The sequence below is a fragment of the Scardinius erythrophthalmus genome (assembly GCF_964197995.2).
Source record: "Scardinius erythrophthalmus genome assembly, chromosome: 2".
NCBI lineage: Eukaryota > Metazoa > Chordata > Actinopteri > Cypriniformes > Leuciscidae > Scardinius > Scardinius erythrophthalmus.
Window position 1 is genome coordinate 11,595,124 of NC_138222.1, and position 17,322 is coordinate 11,612,445.

The 17,322-nt window shown below is 37.2% G+C and overlaps 1 protein-coding gene across 4 annotated transcripts in view; it reads left to right on the top strand.

Annotated features, from left to right (window-relative positions):
- The window catches only part of hectd4 (HECT domain E3 ubiquitin protein ligase 4), a 97,693-nt gene that overhangs the window by 62,819 nt on the left and 17,552 nt on the right, over nt 1–17,322 (top strand). For 2 of the 4 annotated variants that reach the window (XM_081391721.1, XM_081391722.1), the window contains exons 49-68: nt 2,099–2,262; nt 2,837–3,074; nt 3,276–3,412; nt 3,545–3,671; nt 4,583–4,720; nt 4,953–5,089; nt 5,636–5,796; nt 5,939–6,120; nt 6,377–6,582; nt 7,901–8,031; nt 8,226–8,431; nt 9,886–10,065; nt 10,293–11,629; nt 12,102–12,309; nt 12,436–12,659; nt 13,075–13,220; nt 13,415–13,518; nt 13,762–13,885; nt 14,610–14,800; nt 14,931–15,077. In XM_081391721.1, the coding sequence (XP_081247847.1) occupies nt 2,099–2,262; nt 2,837–3,074; nt 3,276–3,412; nt 3,545–3,671; nt 4,583–4,720; nt 4,953–5,089; nt 5,636–5,796; nt 5,939–6,120; nt 6,377–6,582; nt 7,901–8,031; nt 8,226–8,431; nt 9,886–10,065; nt 10,293–11,629; nt 12,102–12,309; nt 12,436–12,659; nt 13,075–13,220; nt 13,415–13,518; nt 13,762–13,885; nt 14,610–14,800; nt 14,931–15,077 (4,488 nt within the window). Of the gene's footprint in view, nt 1–2,098; nt 2,263–2,836; nt 3,075–3,275; nt 3,413–3,544; nt 3,672–4,582; nt 4,721–4,952; nt 5,090–5,635; nt 5,797–5,938; nt 6,121–6,376; nt 6,583–7,900; nt 8,032–8,225; nt 8,432–9,882; nt 10,066–10,292; nt 11,630–12,101; nt 12,310–12,435; nt 12,660–13,074; nt 13,221–13,414; nt 13,519–13,758; nt 13,886–14,609; nt 14,801–14,930; nt 15,078–17,322 lie in introns of all 4 variants that reach the window. The other 2 variants (XM_081391719.1, XM_081391720.1) reach the window with 2 other exon arrangements.

Sequence of the window (17,322 nt, forward strand, 5' to 3'; positions counted from 1 at the left end):
GTTTCAAACAGTTTAACAAAAAAACGATTTGTCTACCCTACCTTTTAGCATACTTATAAAATAGTACTTATTACTGAAATAATATACAGGGTGGGCCATTTATATGGATACACCGTAGTAACATGGGAATGGTTGGTGATATTAAAGTCCTGTTTGTGGCACATTAGTATATGTGATGGTCACCACCCATCTTGAGGAGTTTGCCCCCTCACATATACTAATGTGCCACAAACAGGACTTTAATATCACCAACGATTCCCATGTTACTACGGTGTATCCATATAAATGGCCCACCCTGTACTTAACTGTGAGTGTGAACTGAGTGTAATGTTTTAGGACAATTATATAATTGCAAGTAAATAAACATGTATAATAGTTCAAAATTGAACTGTAGAGTGCTTTTTTGAACTTGAGGACTTTAGTAAGTACATCTTTATGTCCTTTCATAATTACTTCTGTTGTCTTTGAAATATCATTAAAAATGTACTGCTGTAGCTTAAAGGTGCATTGTGTAATATTTAGGAGGATCTGTTGACAGAAATGCAATATAATATACATAACTATGTTTTCAGTGGTGTATAAAGACTTTACATAATGAACCGTTATGTTTTTATTACCTTAGAATGAGCCATTTCTATCTACATACACCGCGGGTCCCCTTACATTGAAATAGCCATTTTGCGCCACCATGTTTGTACAGTAGCCCTAAATGGACAAACTACTACACAGCGCGTTTTGTCACTATGTTGTTCTTCGTGCAAAGAAGCTAGCTTAATCAGCGAATAAAAAACTGACACAATGATGAAGTAACAATAATATTCACAATACCATATCGTTTTACTGAATAATTAAGTCAACATAATTTCTTAGTTTATCTTTGTAAAGAAACCTCATTGCTTTACTGGCTATTCTGTGCTGTCTCAGACGACGACATCTTTTCCTGTTGGCCACCGTAACTTCTATTGGTTGCAATTCACAACCTCACCATTAGATGCCGCTAATATTTACACACTGCACCTTTAAAATATACTTTAACTCGTTTATACTCGGTTGAAACTTGTAGGAATTGTTTGTCATGTATTCATCTGGAATGATGACGTTGCAATTTAGTACATTTTAAAATATATGAGCTAAAATATATTAATGTATCAAATGACACGTTACATAAAATTACTGTATAATCAAGTACTTTACATGTGCTGTAGTGTGTTAGTTAACACATCATAATAAGTGCACTTCTTTAAAGCACAACAAAAGATTATTAAAACACAATGGTTTAAAATGTAAGACAAAAATGTATTTGTCAATTTAATTATAATATATGATATTTCACAATCAGTTTTTTTCCCACGAATGCGAGTCGGCCATGCTATTCCCTAACTCCTATAACTAATGCTTTCTGTTTGCTCCTATTGCGCTCCCTAATTACTCTTTATTTCACTTGTATTTTCCCATTGTCATTTTGTTTTCCTGAACTTGGGTGATTATTATTGAACGCAGTCGAACTTCAAACTAAAATTTGGGTTTAAAGATCTGAAATTGAGTGTTAATACTGTAGGAGCACGATGATTATTATTATTGACTGATTATTGACTCAACTTCCTCATCTGTAAAGTTGTGTGCATAATAAAATATCACATACACTGAAAAAAAAAAAGATTCTCACTCTGTATTTTTAGCTTGTTTTCCAATGCAAATATCAACAACAGCAAAAATTAAATCAAGATACATTTACCTGAGAAGCAAAATAACATTGTTTTCATGGTTTTATGCTGAAATTATGAAAAATACTGAGTAAGATAAAAAAAATTGTACTGTAAAAACCAACAGTGTAGTGTTTTATTAACAGACCAATGCTTGATGGTAAAATGACCTTGTTACTGAAAAAGCTATGCTGCTTCTCTGTTGTTCTGTAGTGTATGTAAAGTTAGTAGGGTTGCTATGTTTAGTTACTCCCCAACGCTGGTAGGCAACCATTTTAAAACATTATAAATGCCACTATTTGTCATCACTCACAAAGTTTAATGACATTTTTTTGGTTTGATGAAAAGTTCTCAAGCTTCCCCAGTGATGATTTGTCTTGTATGTTTCGACACAGGTGATGTTGCTGGTATAGGTTGGGAGCGTTTGGAAGGCACTCCACCTCCACCCGGTCAGCCTCCTAAAGGGAGGGTTTACTTCACTTACTGTGGTCAACGTCTCGCCCCTTATCTAGAGGATGTGGCTGGAGGGATGTGGCCCGTAGTCCACATTCAGAAGAAGGTTTGCAAACAAATGATAAAAAAAAAGCATACCAATGGTGCACATAAAGTTCAACATGATTCATGATGGTTTCAGTCCATTTATAGGTTTACTGGATACATTTGTGAGGGGAAACAAATCCCTGCAAGAGGTTTTACAGAAAGCATACTAATAATATGCTACTAAAAAAAAGGAAATGGTGTTATTTTAGGATTATTTTAATACTATAGTCTTCATAAATTTTTTTTTAATTTTTTTTTAAATTATTATTAGTTGAGGTATATTTTTAGTTTTCATTTTAATTTTAGTTTACAATTTAGTAAAGTTTGTTTATATTTCTATTTAGCTTTATTCTTTTTATATTTATTTAAGTTTTAGTAAAACTTAGTTTTAGTTTTTTTTTTTAAGTTGACTTTTTTTCTGTTTTATTTATGTATGGTTTAAGCATCCAAAAACTTATTTCAGGGAGACTGTTGCTTATGTAATTGTTAGTTATAAATGTCTTTATTGTACACTGGTTTCCTTATTTGCCCTTTAGCCTTGTTTTATAAATAATAATTTATTTTAATGCTGATTCGTCATTGTGTAATTTCAGAATACAAAGATCCACGCAAACTTTGGCTGCCGGTTGTTTGCGTACGCAGAGGGACAGGCTCACCGAAACGCTGCCGACCTTTGCATGGACCTCTCAGAGGAGATCAGTGCCAACTTTGAGGCTCTGCCCTTTGCCATGGCCTCCGACAGCGACAATGATGCCGGCACTAGTGTGGCGTCTGATTCTGGTTCTCATGGTCCTCCGTGTCGCATTGCGGCGGTCGTCACAGCACAGCAACGTGAGTGTCGACTTAAACATTAACTAATATTAATACTTTCAGCTTGAAAAGTTGTATGCATGTACTGTACATGAGGTTAGATTGCTTTTGAATGTTGTCTCTCCCTCTTCTAAATAAAACTTGCTATCTGACTGAATCAGTAATGAATATCAGATTCATGTGGGTTAAACTTTGGTTCTTGTGGTCTGATTTTATCTACAGAATACAATAGCGATGCCTCTTGTCACTACAAGGTAGAACTGAGCTATGAGAATCTGGTCGTCTCAGGGCCAAACGCCCACCCGCCACTAATTGCTGATGATGAGAGTGATGATGAAGATGATGAAGACATTCCTAGGGTATGGAGAGCTCATAACTAGGCCCTTAATTTTCTCTAAAGCATTTTAAAAGTTACACCCCTAACATAGTGTAAGCAAACGGTCTTTTCAAAGAAATCTTTTATGTTTTTCTCTCGCCGTCTCTTTGTAAAGGAGGATCACTACGCCTTGCTAGTGAAAGCGTGGGAAACCAAGGTTTTTCCAACCATTCGGCGTCGTTTCAGGAATGAAGCAGAGAGGAAGTCTGGTCTGGATCAGATCAAAGGAGCACTTCAGCTCGGTGAATGTCTCTTTTATATATTTACAATGGCTAAAAGAGTCCCTCTCAGCCTGTTCATTTATTCAATCGTGGTCACTATGTCCAGCTGGGTAGACATTTCCTCATGAAAAAGAAGTAACTTTAGCATACTTTTTTTAAAAATAGTACTTATTACAGATTTAAAAGAATATACTTAAGTGTGAAATAAATGTTATGTTTTTGGACACTTAATAGCATATTAATTGCAATTGAATGAAGATGTTTTATAGTTGAAAGGGTTAGTTTACCCAAAAATGAAAATCCTGTCATTAATTACTCACTCTCATGTCTGTTCAAACCTTTAAGACCTTCCTTCATCTTCAAAACACATATTAAGATATTTTTGATGAAATCTGAGCGCTTTCTGACCCCCCCTATAGACTGAGTGCAACATTATTACCACTTTCAAGGCTTAGAAAGGTAGTAAAGACATAAAATAGTCCATGTGCCTACAGTGGTTCAACCTTAATGTTATGAAGTGACGAGAATACTTTTTGTGTGCCTAAAAAAAACAACAGCGTCAGAGACTGACACAGAAGAAGAGAATAAAGTATTTTTGTGTGCAAAAAATTCTTGTCGCCTCATAAGGTTTAATCACTGTAGCAGCCAATGAGCAAGCAATCTCATGATGCACCTTGAGCAAGCAATCTCATTGGCTGCAGGATCAACAGAGACTAATCAGCTTGTGCCATGTGGGGATGATGTGATTGCTTGCAGATTGCATGTAAAGGACCTATCACCCTGCGGCCTCTTGATTACTGAACTAGATATTTATTTATGCTTTTACAATTTGAAGTACACTGCAATTGCATATTCAATACAGTTATGTGCACTTCTTTTTCACAAGTTTTTCTCCATGAGTTTAGGATAAATAATGCTGTTATTCCTGGCAGGAATGGTGGATATTGCACGTCAGACTGTTGAGTTCCTATATGAAGAGAATGGAGGTATTCCTCGTGACCTCTACCTTCCAACCATCGAGGACATCAAAGATGAAGCCAATAAGTTTACTATTGACAAAGTCCGCAAAGGTCTGTGTGAAAGCGCACGTTAACATGAATATTTGTCCTAGGATCTGTGCACTTACTTTTGTTTGGTCTATTGTGGAGATCACACATTGGTTCTATACATACATATACTGTACATGCATATATACTGAATTTTATAATTGCACCAGTCAGAATTGCATTGATGAGACTGCACCGACAAGTACTATTTTATTATAACAATAACAGGTTAAAAATGTAACCATTTTCCCCACAGGCTTAACAGTGGGCATCCGCTGCCCAGAGGGAAACAACACCTGTAGCAGCACAGGTGGAACAGCCTTACCAAAGTTTGCCATCCGGGGCATGCTGAAGACTTTTGGCTTGCATGGTGTCGTGCTCGATGTAGACTCTGTGGGTATCCACATAAGTCAAATTTCAGTTTCCAAATCACTCTGTTTAAAGGGATCAAAACATTTCATGTGAAAAAAAAAAAAAGAAGAAAATTAGCCTTATTTAAATAATTTTTGCATGTTCATGACAATTGACTCTGTGCACCTTGATGTATTCTACTTAATTTTTATATTTTTTTTGTATTTATATTTATTTATTTATATTTATTACTTTGCCCATTTTAACTTTGATAACTTTATGACGTAAGGAGAATCATCTGGATCCAAGAAAAAAAAAAAACGTAATGAAATCAGCATAAAGCAGCATAATACTCTCATGATTGAGGGATAATAATGTGAAATGCTTCACATTTTAAACATATAAATGTAAATATTTGTCCCGCATTGCATTATTTTGTTCGTAAAATTAAAATAGCCCTTACATATTTTTGATAGGCTATGTGATTTTTATATACACACTAGCATTTGAACCTCTTCTAAATACACTTGTTTCAAAATGCAACAAATCTAAAAGTTCGCTGAAATGTCTTCATTTGTATGTATTCAGCCCAATGAACTGGTCCAGGTGGAGACATATCTCCGAAGTGAGGGTGTGTTAGTCCGGTATTGGTACCCCATTGAGATGCTAGAGAGGCCGCCAGCCGGGTCCCGCAGGGCTGCAGCAAATGGCCTGGTGTCTCTGGACAGCAGCAACATCCAAATTCATCGGTAATGCATTTTTTCAAGACACTTTCCTATTGTAGATAAAAAAAATGTCCGAATTTTACTGAAAGAGTTCAACTTTCAAGCATCATATTTCATAGGCAACACTAAAGCCGAATGTTAAGTACTCTGTGCTTGTGTGTTTCAGGGAGCTGCTGCGTTGTGAAAGTGCTCTCGCGCGTCTGTACTGCCGCATGGCATTGCTCAACATCTTTGCTCCCAAGAGCCCTCACACATTCACACGTCTCTTCCACATTCCCGCTGTACGAGACATCACACTTGAGCACCTGCAGCTCTTGTCCAATCAGCTGCTGGCTCCACCTTTGCCAGGTGATGTCATACAAATATTTTGAGGAACACAGGTTTAGATTTGAACTTGCATAAGTAACTACTTACAGTGTTGGGGGTAACGCATTACAAGTAACACGCATTATGTAATCAGATTACTTCTTGTTTTCCCTTATATTAGCTCATGTTAACTAATGCAACGTTATTGTAAACTGTTACCTAATATATACTAGGAAAACATTTTTCATTAAACTCTTGTGTATTTGTTCATTTCCCTTTGGAATCTTCCCATCTGTAGATGGCAGAATCAGTTCTAACTCTATTCTGCTGGCTCAGTCTGTTCTCCACGAGCTCCAGGGCAAGAGCTGTTCTCCGACTGAGCTCTTCTATCAGGGAAACGCACAGGCCATCCGTGAATGGCTGACGGTGGCCATCAGCAGAGCTCTGCACCAGGGTGAAGACAGCCTTCTCGAACTCACTAAACAGATCTGCTGTTTCCTTCAGGTACTAGTGCCTCACAACTTGTTTGTGCCCATTATATCAGTATAGCAGTGTATTATTCTGAATACCATGATTTGTATATGATAAAAGTGACAAGCAGAAAGTAGAGATAAATAAGAGAACAAAATTCTGCAACAAAAATAGAACTTATACTTTTTTCAAGGGAAAATGACTATATTTTACTCTTAATATTATTTTCTTTTCTGTGATCAGAAAGCCATCTATAATTTAGATATGTAGAAAATGACTCAATGCATTTTGAATCAGGCAGCTAATTACATTATTCACTGCAAATCCACCATTATGATCTGTGATATTTAAATGTATCCAATATTCAAATTAATATAGGTTATTGACCATTTTTAAAATATAATGATTTAAAATGTACTTTAATATAAGATAATGACACTAACTTTTCAACATCAACACCGTTCTTGAACCAGGGTTATTGTAGTTAAATCTAAAACCATTAAATACATTTTTGTTACGTGAAATAAAATAAACGTTAACTGAACCAAAATAAAATTTAGTTTACCTTGATGTATTAAAATAACTCACACCAAAACTGAATAAAAATTAATTAAAAGTGTATAGACATATTAAAAAAATTAATAATTGAAATTTTATTTAAAAAAATGTAAAAAAAAAAAAATGAAATTTTCATAATTTATGATTTTTACTACATTTGGTTATTTTCCTGTTTATTACTGTGAAGCTACTTTGAAACGATAAAGCGCTATAGGAATAAATGTACTTTTACATTAAACTTTTAATGGTAACACTTTATTTTACAGTGTCCTTATTTTACATAATATGTACTTACTGTAGAAATAACAGTAAATTAAGCATAATTACATGCAACTAACCCTAAACCAAACCCTAATCCTACCCTAACCCCATAGTAAGTACATGTTGTTAATTAATTTCACTCCGTACTTAAATGTATAATTACACTGTAACAAGGACAACTTAAAATAAAGTGTTAACCTTTTAATTTGACATTATTACAAAGTGGACTTAGAAGTGTACTTAAGTGTGTTAAGAAACATTGCACTTTATTATACATCCTGTTCCCCATGTACATACTATGTAGTCTACTTATTATATTAATTGCAATAACTGGGTAATAACTAGGTACTAACCCTAAACCTCCCCCTAAACCTATCTATATTCCATGTAGTTACCTTATATTACCCAGTACTTTCTTAGGTAAGTACACTGTAAATACACACACTGTAAAATAAAGTGCTACCAAACATGTTCAATTAGTAGTGGTTGTTACAATTTTAGTTACATTCTTTAATGTTTGCTGAAAATTCAGAGTGCACCTGAACAATTTACACTGGAAGAGTTTCCCATCACTGAGTCCAAGGTCAGCATGGATGTGAACTTCCCCGGTGCTGCCTTTGTGCTCGTCTCTTGCAAAGAGAGCCAAGCCAGCTGCCGCAAAGAGTGAGTTCATATTGATTCATAATATTAGCTAGTTATAATATTATTTCTGAATTACCTGTTTTTGCCTCTTACTTTCATTAGTCTAGTTGCACTAAGCAGGGAGCTTTGCAAAGTAAAAGTCTAAAACTACTTAAGTAAAATCTCAGTTTTCTGTTAAATATTCTATATGCTCATGTGTGTATTTTTTTTCTTAGTTCCTCTCTATACAAAGCCCCTTGGACTCGTGTAATGGTGTATGGACTTGGTCACAAGGTGCGACGAAACGGCCAGCTGAATCTGATGGAAGCAGTGTGCTACCCGCTAGACGCCTCCCCGTCTAACACAGGACTCACCCCTCCACCCACAGCCAACCAGTATCCCAGTATCATCATCCCCACTGACAAAGTGCATGTCAAACTAGGCATGTCAAAAACGTGTTACATTCTTACATACATTTTCGGATTTCAGCTACTCATAAGGTTGTACTCAGTATGTTCAATAAACATAAAAATGTCTTTGCTAATGTACAAAAGTAAGCAAAGAGGCCACTTAAATCAGCATCTGGGGTATTCCTTGTGAAAAAAAAAAATACTTATGTCTATTAAGATGCACTTGTAGTATATCTTAACTCTTAACCTTAGTACACATTTATAAAGTGCATTTGATATTAAAAGTTTAACTTTAAAGTAAATTTTAAATCATTGTTTTGTCATTTTGTCATCCTTTAAAGAAGTGCACTTATTTTGATGTGTTGACTAACATACTAAAGCACATGTAAAGTAATTTTAACTGTAGTGTCGTTCAATATTTCATTTAACATAAATATATTTTAAGTAGTAAATTGTAACTTCATCATTACAAATATTTAATTACAAATATACTTAAATGCATATCATAAAAGTTTCAATAGAAATGCCTTTAAAGTATATTTTAGTTTACCATAAAATCTTAAAGTAAATTTAGCAGTATATTTTAACCATATTTCAAAGACAATAAAGTAATTATGAAATTACATATAAATAAGTACTTAAGTCCTACTTCAGTGGGTCAAAATTCAGTCTATAGTTGAATATAAAATTGAACTATAATACATTTTCACTTTATTGCAGTTAACATGCTAAGTGTCTAAAACAATTACATTCAGTGCACACTTAAGTATATTCTTTTGAAGTATAATATATCCATAATAAGTACTCTTTTTGAAAAGTATGCTAACTATTTCATTTTTCACAAGGGATGCTATATACCACATACCTGGAAAACACATTATAATCAATTATATATTCTGTATTTATATGATCTTTGCAATTGGTTTGCACCAGAGAGAAGTTTGACGTTTCACTGAAGAGTTATGACATTTTGATTAAAAATTGCTTGCTCAAATTTTTTTTTTTCAAAACTAAAACATACACAAATTAATTGTTAATTGTTCACAATAAAGGAGCAATAAAGCACAATAAAGGAATGGTTACACTATTCCATACACTTTTCGTTCCTTTGACTTCTAATAATATGCATGCAAATGCAAGCTCATGCAAATTTCGCTGCATTCCAAAGTTCAAGTTTGGTGAACTCTGACTTGCGTGACCTCTTAGCTGAATTAAAAGAATGCAAACTTTAAATCTGCAGGATTGCAGTGTTGCAGTAAAGTGGTGTAGATATAATACTGTATGTCCAAAATTTCAAAATATTTAATGTTTTATTTAAAAGTCATTCTTCACACTAGTTATTTTTCTACACAGTGTCCGTAGAAGTCTAATCTATCGATGTCTATTGTGACCGTGGGATAAGATCAATCAGAAACACTTTTAGAAAATAGAGGGTGAATTTTCGTTTTAATGCCGACTTTAATTTCTATTTTGGTCCTGTCAGCAGGTGTATCTCCCCCTCCTGGTGCAGTGCTGGTATTGCACTCGTTGCCTCTTGAGTTTCCCTTGGCTATGGCCTTTGCTGAACAGCTGCTAACCTACACTGTAGGAGAAACGATTGACCGCTCTGAGGATGAGCTGGACACTGTGCCCACTTCTGTGCTTATGCAGGTTGTGGAGTTGCTGGGTGAGAAATGTTCATTTTGCTCCGAGGATCCCAGGAAACATACTATTACAGACATTTTGAATGTAAAATTTACTGCTGTGCCAACCTGAAAGCTGGTTAGGAGAACTGTGTGAAGAGTTTTGAAAAAGTGACTTAAGTATTGAGAAATGGGTCCTAGCTATACAGTTTTTTTTATGTAAAAAAAACTAAAACTGCTTGTGTGTCACACTTGCTTTATCTTTGTTTAGGTGGCCTTTTGTGGACCACTGACCTTGCTCCGTGCATCAAGGAGCTGATCTTCCACCTGCTTGCAGAGCTTCTCCGCAAGATCCATGCCTTTGAGCGGCGCAAGACCCCTTCGGGCCTGTCCAGCCACATTACACTGCTTCTCAACCCCTGCCTAACAGTCCTAATGGTTCTTCAAACTGAACTACGAAAGCTTTACGACCATGAAACCCAAAGTTGGGGTTTAGTTAGCGGCGGTTCCTGCACTTCCGCAACGGGTAGCGGTGGAGCAATCGCGCTCTCTGCGGAGCGGAGCCGCTTCTCGACGTACTTCCATGCTCTGATGGAGGTGTGCCTGGCAGTCGCTGAAGTGACTCTGCCACTCAGTACGGGTGCAGGGACGTCGGTAGTAGGCGCCCCTTCGTCTACGAGCACCGCAAACTGTAGTGATTCCTCGTCCTCTTCGTCATCATCCCCAGGCCAGACGCCACAAAGTCCGAGTTTGCTTTCGAAGCGCAAAAAAGTGAAGCTAAAGCGAGAACGGGCAGCAGTCACTGTTGCTTCAGCAACTGCCATCTCAGGGAAACATGGTTCTGGAAGTGGTGCAAGACCGTCAGAATGTGATAATGCTTTGATAAACATGGCCGGAGGGAAGCCAGAAGACATGTTGTGGTTTCACCGTGGGTTGACATTACTCTTGATTTTACGCCACCTTGCTAACAAAGACCCACAAGGTCTGGGCGTCACTGGAGATGCCGTTGCAGATGCTTGCCAAGCCTTGGTCGGCTCCACTGCTCACAGCCGATTGCTCGTGCTCTCAGGAATCCCAACTCACTTGGAGGAATCCGTGGTTCGCAATGCAATCCGAAGGGCTTGCAATGCGCACGGTGGTCTCTTCAAGGACGAGATCTTTATTCCAGTTCAGGAGGAAGACCCTAAAAAAGCCAAAGCTGAAACTCTAGCATGTATTCCCCAAGATGCAAAGAGAGATTGCACTGCAGGAAGCCCAAATAGCAACAGTACAACGCCAGCAATGAGCGCCTCAGCTTCAGCGAGCCAGGCGTCTTTACAGGGAGGCTCCAGGGCTGCTGGGGAGCTGCTGGTAAACCAAGAGTTGGTGACCTCTCAAACAGCACCTTCCCTGCCACAAGCACCCCTGGACCCCCACACGGTGTCCAGTCAGGAGAGTCTGGATGTGTCTCTTTGTAGCACAGGGAGTCAAGGTAGTCTCGGCAGCCTTGGGGAGCAGCTGGATAGTGGTGCAACGTCAGTCTCAGATGGGAGCTCCATGTACACTGTTGCCTCGCCAGACATCCATGCCAGCGTGACACGACCGATCAAAGGCTATGCTGTCATAGAGGTGGGTGGGACATTTGCTCTTATAAAACACCAGAAACAATAATATGAGTGTTGCTTGCAAGCATCATTATTACTATTGTTCATAGTTAGGGTTAAATTAGTTCATGTTTCAAATTCATTTATTTCATGGGCTGTTCCATTTGCACAGTGTACGGTGTGACTTTTGAGTACCAAGTCTGTACTGAAATTTAAAAATCAACACAATGGCCAATCAGAGACATATATGTTGAGCACGTCAACACAGTGCTAAAATGCTAGAGGGAAATGCTGGTATCGTCACATTTTTTAAATTTCATTACCGACTTGGTACCGAAGTCATTACTTTTGACAACTCTAGTGCACTTACTATTATGTGGCCACTTTTAAGACAGCGATATACTTCATTTCCTGTGTTATGCTAAATCTTGCTTGCAGCCTTTCTAAAAAGAAATTAGATATCCAATAATGTTACTGTTTGTGCTTTTGTTGTACAGGTAAGGGCACGGGCCCAGGTTGAGAAGATTCGGGCCAGTCTTTTCAACAGCAGTGATCTCATTGGCCTTTCCAATCTTGAAAGGGAGGAGGAGCTAATGGAGATGACCAATGAGGAGATCCTCACTGCCTCGAGTGTAAATCAGAGTTTATTTGACACTCAAGGGAGTTCTGCCCTTGAAGAGTACTTCCTTGATAAATCTATCAGAGGTTGGTTGCTTTCTTTATCTTAGAATTGTGTGTTATTTTAGACTTTCATTCTGTGATTATTTTTGCAAGGTTTTGCTTTAACTTTATCAAGTTTGTCAGATGTTTTATTAGTTTTTGTGCTTGTAGGAGACAAACTGGTTCCTGGGGCACGTGATGTGCTAACGGACATCTTTAAGAGCTGCGTATATGCAGAGCAGGTGCTGAGCCCCATTCCAACAAAACCTGTGAAAGTATCGGACATTTATCTCAGCAAAGAGCAGATCAACTCTCAGACACCAGGCAACCTGCTCCATGTGTTTTTTACACACGTACGGCCTCCCAAGAAGGTGCTTGATGACCAGCTCACACAGGTGATGTCCTCAGAATAGTCATTCATTTAATAATATTAAATTATTAATTTATCATGAACATATTTAGTATTTTTTTTTTATAATTATAAAGTCTGCTAAATGCATATGGTTAGTCTTTCCACATGCTTTTTGCTAAATTTGAATGATAATTGATTCATGTCATTACGATTACTGAAAATGTACTTATCCTAATGTAATCTACACATATATAGGTACTGTTAACTTTCTGAATTTTAATTTTAAGATGCATGAACACATGAAACATATTTATTAATAATTAAAGTCTGTTACATGCACTTGTAATCCACACCTTTGTGTTATACCATTACATCCGTTTTAGGAAACAGTTGAACAGACAAAATTCTTGACTGGGCCAAAGTAGAAATTATTAAAACCTTGGTAATTGTGTCTGCAGATTCTCCGTAAATATGGCACAGTAAAGCCCAACAAGAACAAGCACAGCAAGGCAGGCAAAGAGCAGCACCAGGGCAAAGTGGTCAGCACAAAAAGACCCATCACCAAACCCCCGACCAAAGAGAAGTCCATGCTTAACAGTGTTAGGTGAGTACTAATATTAGGCTCATCCAGTCAGTTTTCGCTAACTTAGTAAACCACTAAAAGCTAAACAGTTTTTATAGAGAAGTTATTTAAATTGTTTAAAATTTTAAATTGTAAAAAATACCATATAATGCATAATAAAGTTATGATTAAACTTCTTAATGGTTCTCACAACATGGTAAATGTTGTTTCTCCAGAACTGTGCTAAGTGAGAAAAAAACAGTCCTCAAGCCAAAATCTCCAGAGAAGACCAAGCCTGATGAAAAAGACCCTGAAAAGTCTCCTGCCAAAAAGCTTGAAGGTTACTACTTTGACATTCTTGGTTTCTGAGTTTGTGTCTGTACAAATGAACATAAACCTAGTACATGGTTACCTTAGGAAAAAAAACTGAACTTAATTGTATTGATTGTGCACTTGTAGTGTGCTTCAAATCTTAAAAGTATATTTTTAATAAACTGTACTTGCAGATAATATAACAGTAATAAAAATTAATGGCCACATGAGATTCTCTCTCATGTATCTTAATCTTCCTCTATCCCAGTAGTGCCAGAAGAGAAGTATTTGACCCTGGAAGGTTTCCACAAGTTTACTCTAGACAGAGCCAAGCAGGATATTCGCAGTGTTTGGCGTGCAATCCTGGCATGCGGTTATGACCTGCACTTTGAAAGGTTTGTACCTTCTCTTTTATAGAAAATGGGCCAGATTCATGATCATTTTCTTAAGAAAGTAGTTAAGCAATTTCTTAAGATAAGATAAGCCCATTACCATACTGAATTTCAGCTCTGGAGCTTCCTCAGCACTTGTATCGGCAGTGATACAAACAGTAACAATGCTGTCTGTTTTACCAAATCAATGCGAGCCTGGCAACTCAGTCCTCATTCTTTAAAAGTGCATGCCAGCGTCTTATCGACATGTTGACAACACAAACCAAACTCTTCTAGGCCTCAGCTACAACTACAGTGTTTGAGGGCGGATCAAAGTTGACATTGTTCGCGGGCAGCCAATGTAGACCATAGGCTGGCATTGTGCAAATTTGTTACAAACCCAAGTAGGTTCATGCAGGAAGTAAGACTGTAACTACTGACGACTCTTTCAAGCAGTTCAGAATTGGTTCTTTCTTTTGGGAGACAAGGATATTCGTCTTGGACTTTGATATTAGAAACATTGCAGACCTTTTACATTCACAAACTGCTGTACACTATATGTTTTTATATTTTTTTGTGAATCCCGCCTCAAAACTGCTTCCATACTACTACGTACATGTTTCTGCAGGTCTCACTTGTTCTAGTTTCTGAGTTTTGGAATAGTCTTTTAAAATGACTAGAATAATGAATGTAACTCTTTAAAGTTCTCAGTGGTGTCATTATAAAGTAAAAACACTTCTTGTTTTAGATGCACATGCATCGACTCCCGTCATGCTCAAAAAGCCAGTAGAAAATGGACCTTCGAGATGGACTTTGCGCTGGTCCAGTTTGTGAACCGTCTCTGCCGACATCTGGCCATCACACCTGCCCGGCTACATCCACATGAAGTTTACGTCGACGCCAAGGATGCCATTGATCCCCAAGTCGCATGCTTGTTAGGCAAGTCCATCTCCATATTATGTTATGCTATCCTAGATTTGGATTTTGAGATGTTTTCATGAAATTGCAGATTATACAGTCACCAAGTTTTTAGCCCGGATATACATTGAATGTAATTCTGATCCCACAGGTGTTCCAGTCGAGAGTTTGCGACTGCGGTTTGCTTTACTGCAGTCACTCAACAGCACATTGGAGAGCTTCTTCCTGCCATTAGTGGAGTTAAGGCTGACGCAAACCTATCAAAACAGCATAGCAACCCTTCTGTGTGAGGCCAAAGGTCAGTCATCACATAAACATTCACTCAGGCCTTTTTGTACGGGATTGTTTCTTTAGTACCTAAATAGAAAAGTGCCAAAAAGTACTGTGTTTTTGAACAGGCTGAGGAATACACTATTGATTATTATTTTCTTGGCAGTATGAAATGAAGCACCATTGTAAATATACATGTAATGATTTCCATGTGCTTTTATTTGGCCTTTAAGTTTCCCTACTTCAAGACTACTTCAGTAGAGAAGTGTCATGCCCGCTTATAACTCGTGTGTTTTCTTACACCTCAGTAGCAAAAGAGTTCCATTCATTTCTATAAATCTCAATAAATCGGTTCACCAATTTGTTTGCATCATTCGAAAATGTTCATGGAAGTCCTTGTGTGGCATTTTACATGCTCTAGTACCATAGTATTCTTTGAAGTCCTTTGGAGAACCATGTTTATAAATGTCAAGTGTTAAATACCATAGTATATTATCAAATTACCATGTTATTAGGGCAACACGATATTGGAAAACGAACATTGCGATATATTGTAATATGAAAACAAATATCAAGTCAAGTCAAGTCAAGTTTATTTATATAGCGCTTTTCACAACACAGGCTGTATCAAAGCAGCTTCACAGCAATAAATTAGAACAATACATCAATGTTTGTTTCTAGTGGAACGTCTACGTTTGGTAATGCTGATCAATAGTATCGTTGATTGATTAATTAAATTAAATATCCCCAACTGAGCAAGCCAAAGGCAACAGTGGCAAGGAACCGAAAAACTCCATCAGGTGACCTAATGGAGAAAAAAAAAAACCTTGGGAGAACCCGGGCTCAGTCGGGGGCCAGTTCTCCTCTGGCGTTTATATGCTAGAGGTCGGATTTAACTGTAAGATTAAAAGTATTATATGAATGCCTGGCTGAAGAGATGCGTCTTTAATCTAGTTTTAAACTGGGAGAGCGAGTCTGAGCAACGAACAGTATCCGGAAGACTATTCCAGAGTTTTGGTGCTAAATGTGAAAATGCTCTCCCTCCTTTGGTGGATCTGGATATCCTAGGTATGACCAAAAGCCTCGAATTTAGTGACCTTAAAGAGCGCGATGGATTACAGGGCGATAGAAGATCCGTTAAATAGACTGGAGCTAAGCCGTTAGTCAGTAGCAATACCTTGTAATTAATATGGGACTTTATAGGTAACCAATGTAGTGATGATAAAATCGGTGTTATATGATCATATTTTCTTGATCTAGTTAGAACTCTAGCGGCGGCATTTTGGACTAACTGTAGCTTGTTTATTGAGGATGCAGGACAACCGGCTAATAACGCATTACAGTAATCTAGTCTCGAAGTCATGCATGCATGAACTAACTTTTCTGCATCAGAAACTGATAGCATGTTACGTAGCTTAGCAATGTTTCTAAGGTGGAAAAAGGCTGTTCTTGTTACATATGAAATATGATTTTCAAAAGACAGGTTGCAGTCTAATATAACACCCAGGTCTTTTACTGTAGAGGATGAAGTAACAGGACATCCTACTATGTTAAAGTTGTGAGAGGTTTTGTGGGTGGTTTTTTGAACCGATAAGTAGTACCTCTGTCTTGTCTGGATTTAATAAAAGAAAATTACGCGTCATCCAATCTTTTATATCTTTAACACACTCTGTCAATTTGGATAATTTAGCGTTTTCATCCGGCCGTGATGAAATATAGATTTGAGTGTCATCAGCATAACAATGGAAACTAATTCCATGTTTCCTTATAATATTTCCAAGTGGCAGCATATATATTGAGAATAATAGAGGGCCTAACACAGATCCCTGCGGCACTCCATAGTTTACTGGAGTTATGATAGATTTTTCTCCATTTAAATAAACAAAATGGTAGCGGTCAGATAAATACAATCTAAACCAGCTTAATGCTTGTCCTTGAACACCAGTATAATTTTGTAATCGATCTAAGAGTATTGTATGATCTATAGTATCGAATGCAGCACTAAGATCAAGTAAAACTAATATTGAGATACAGCCTTGGTCAGAAGCTAAAAGTAAATCATTTGTGATTTTAACGAGCGCAGTTTCAGTGCTATGATGCGGCCTGAACCCAGACTGAAACTTTTCATAGACGTCATTTTCTTGTAAGAAAGAGCCCAGTTGAGCGGACACAACTTTTTCTAGTATTTTAGACAAAAGGTAGATTTGAAATGGGTCTATAATTTACTAGATTATTCGGATCTAATTGTGGTTTCTTAATGAGAGGTTTTATAA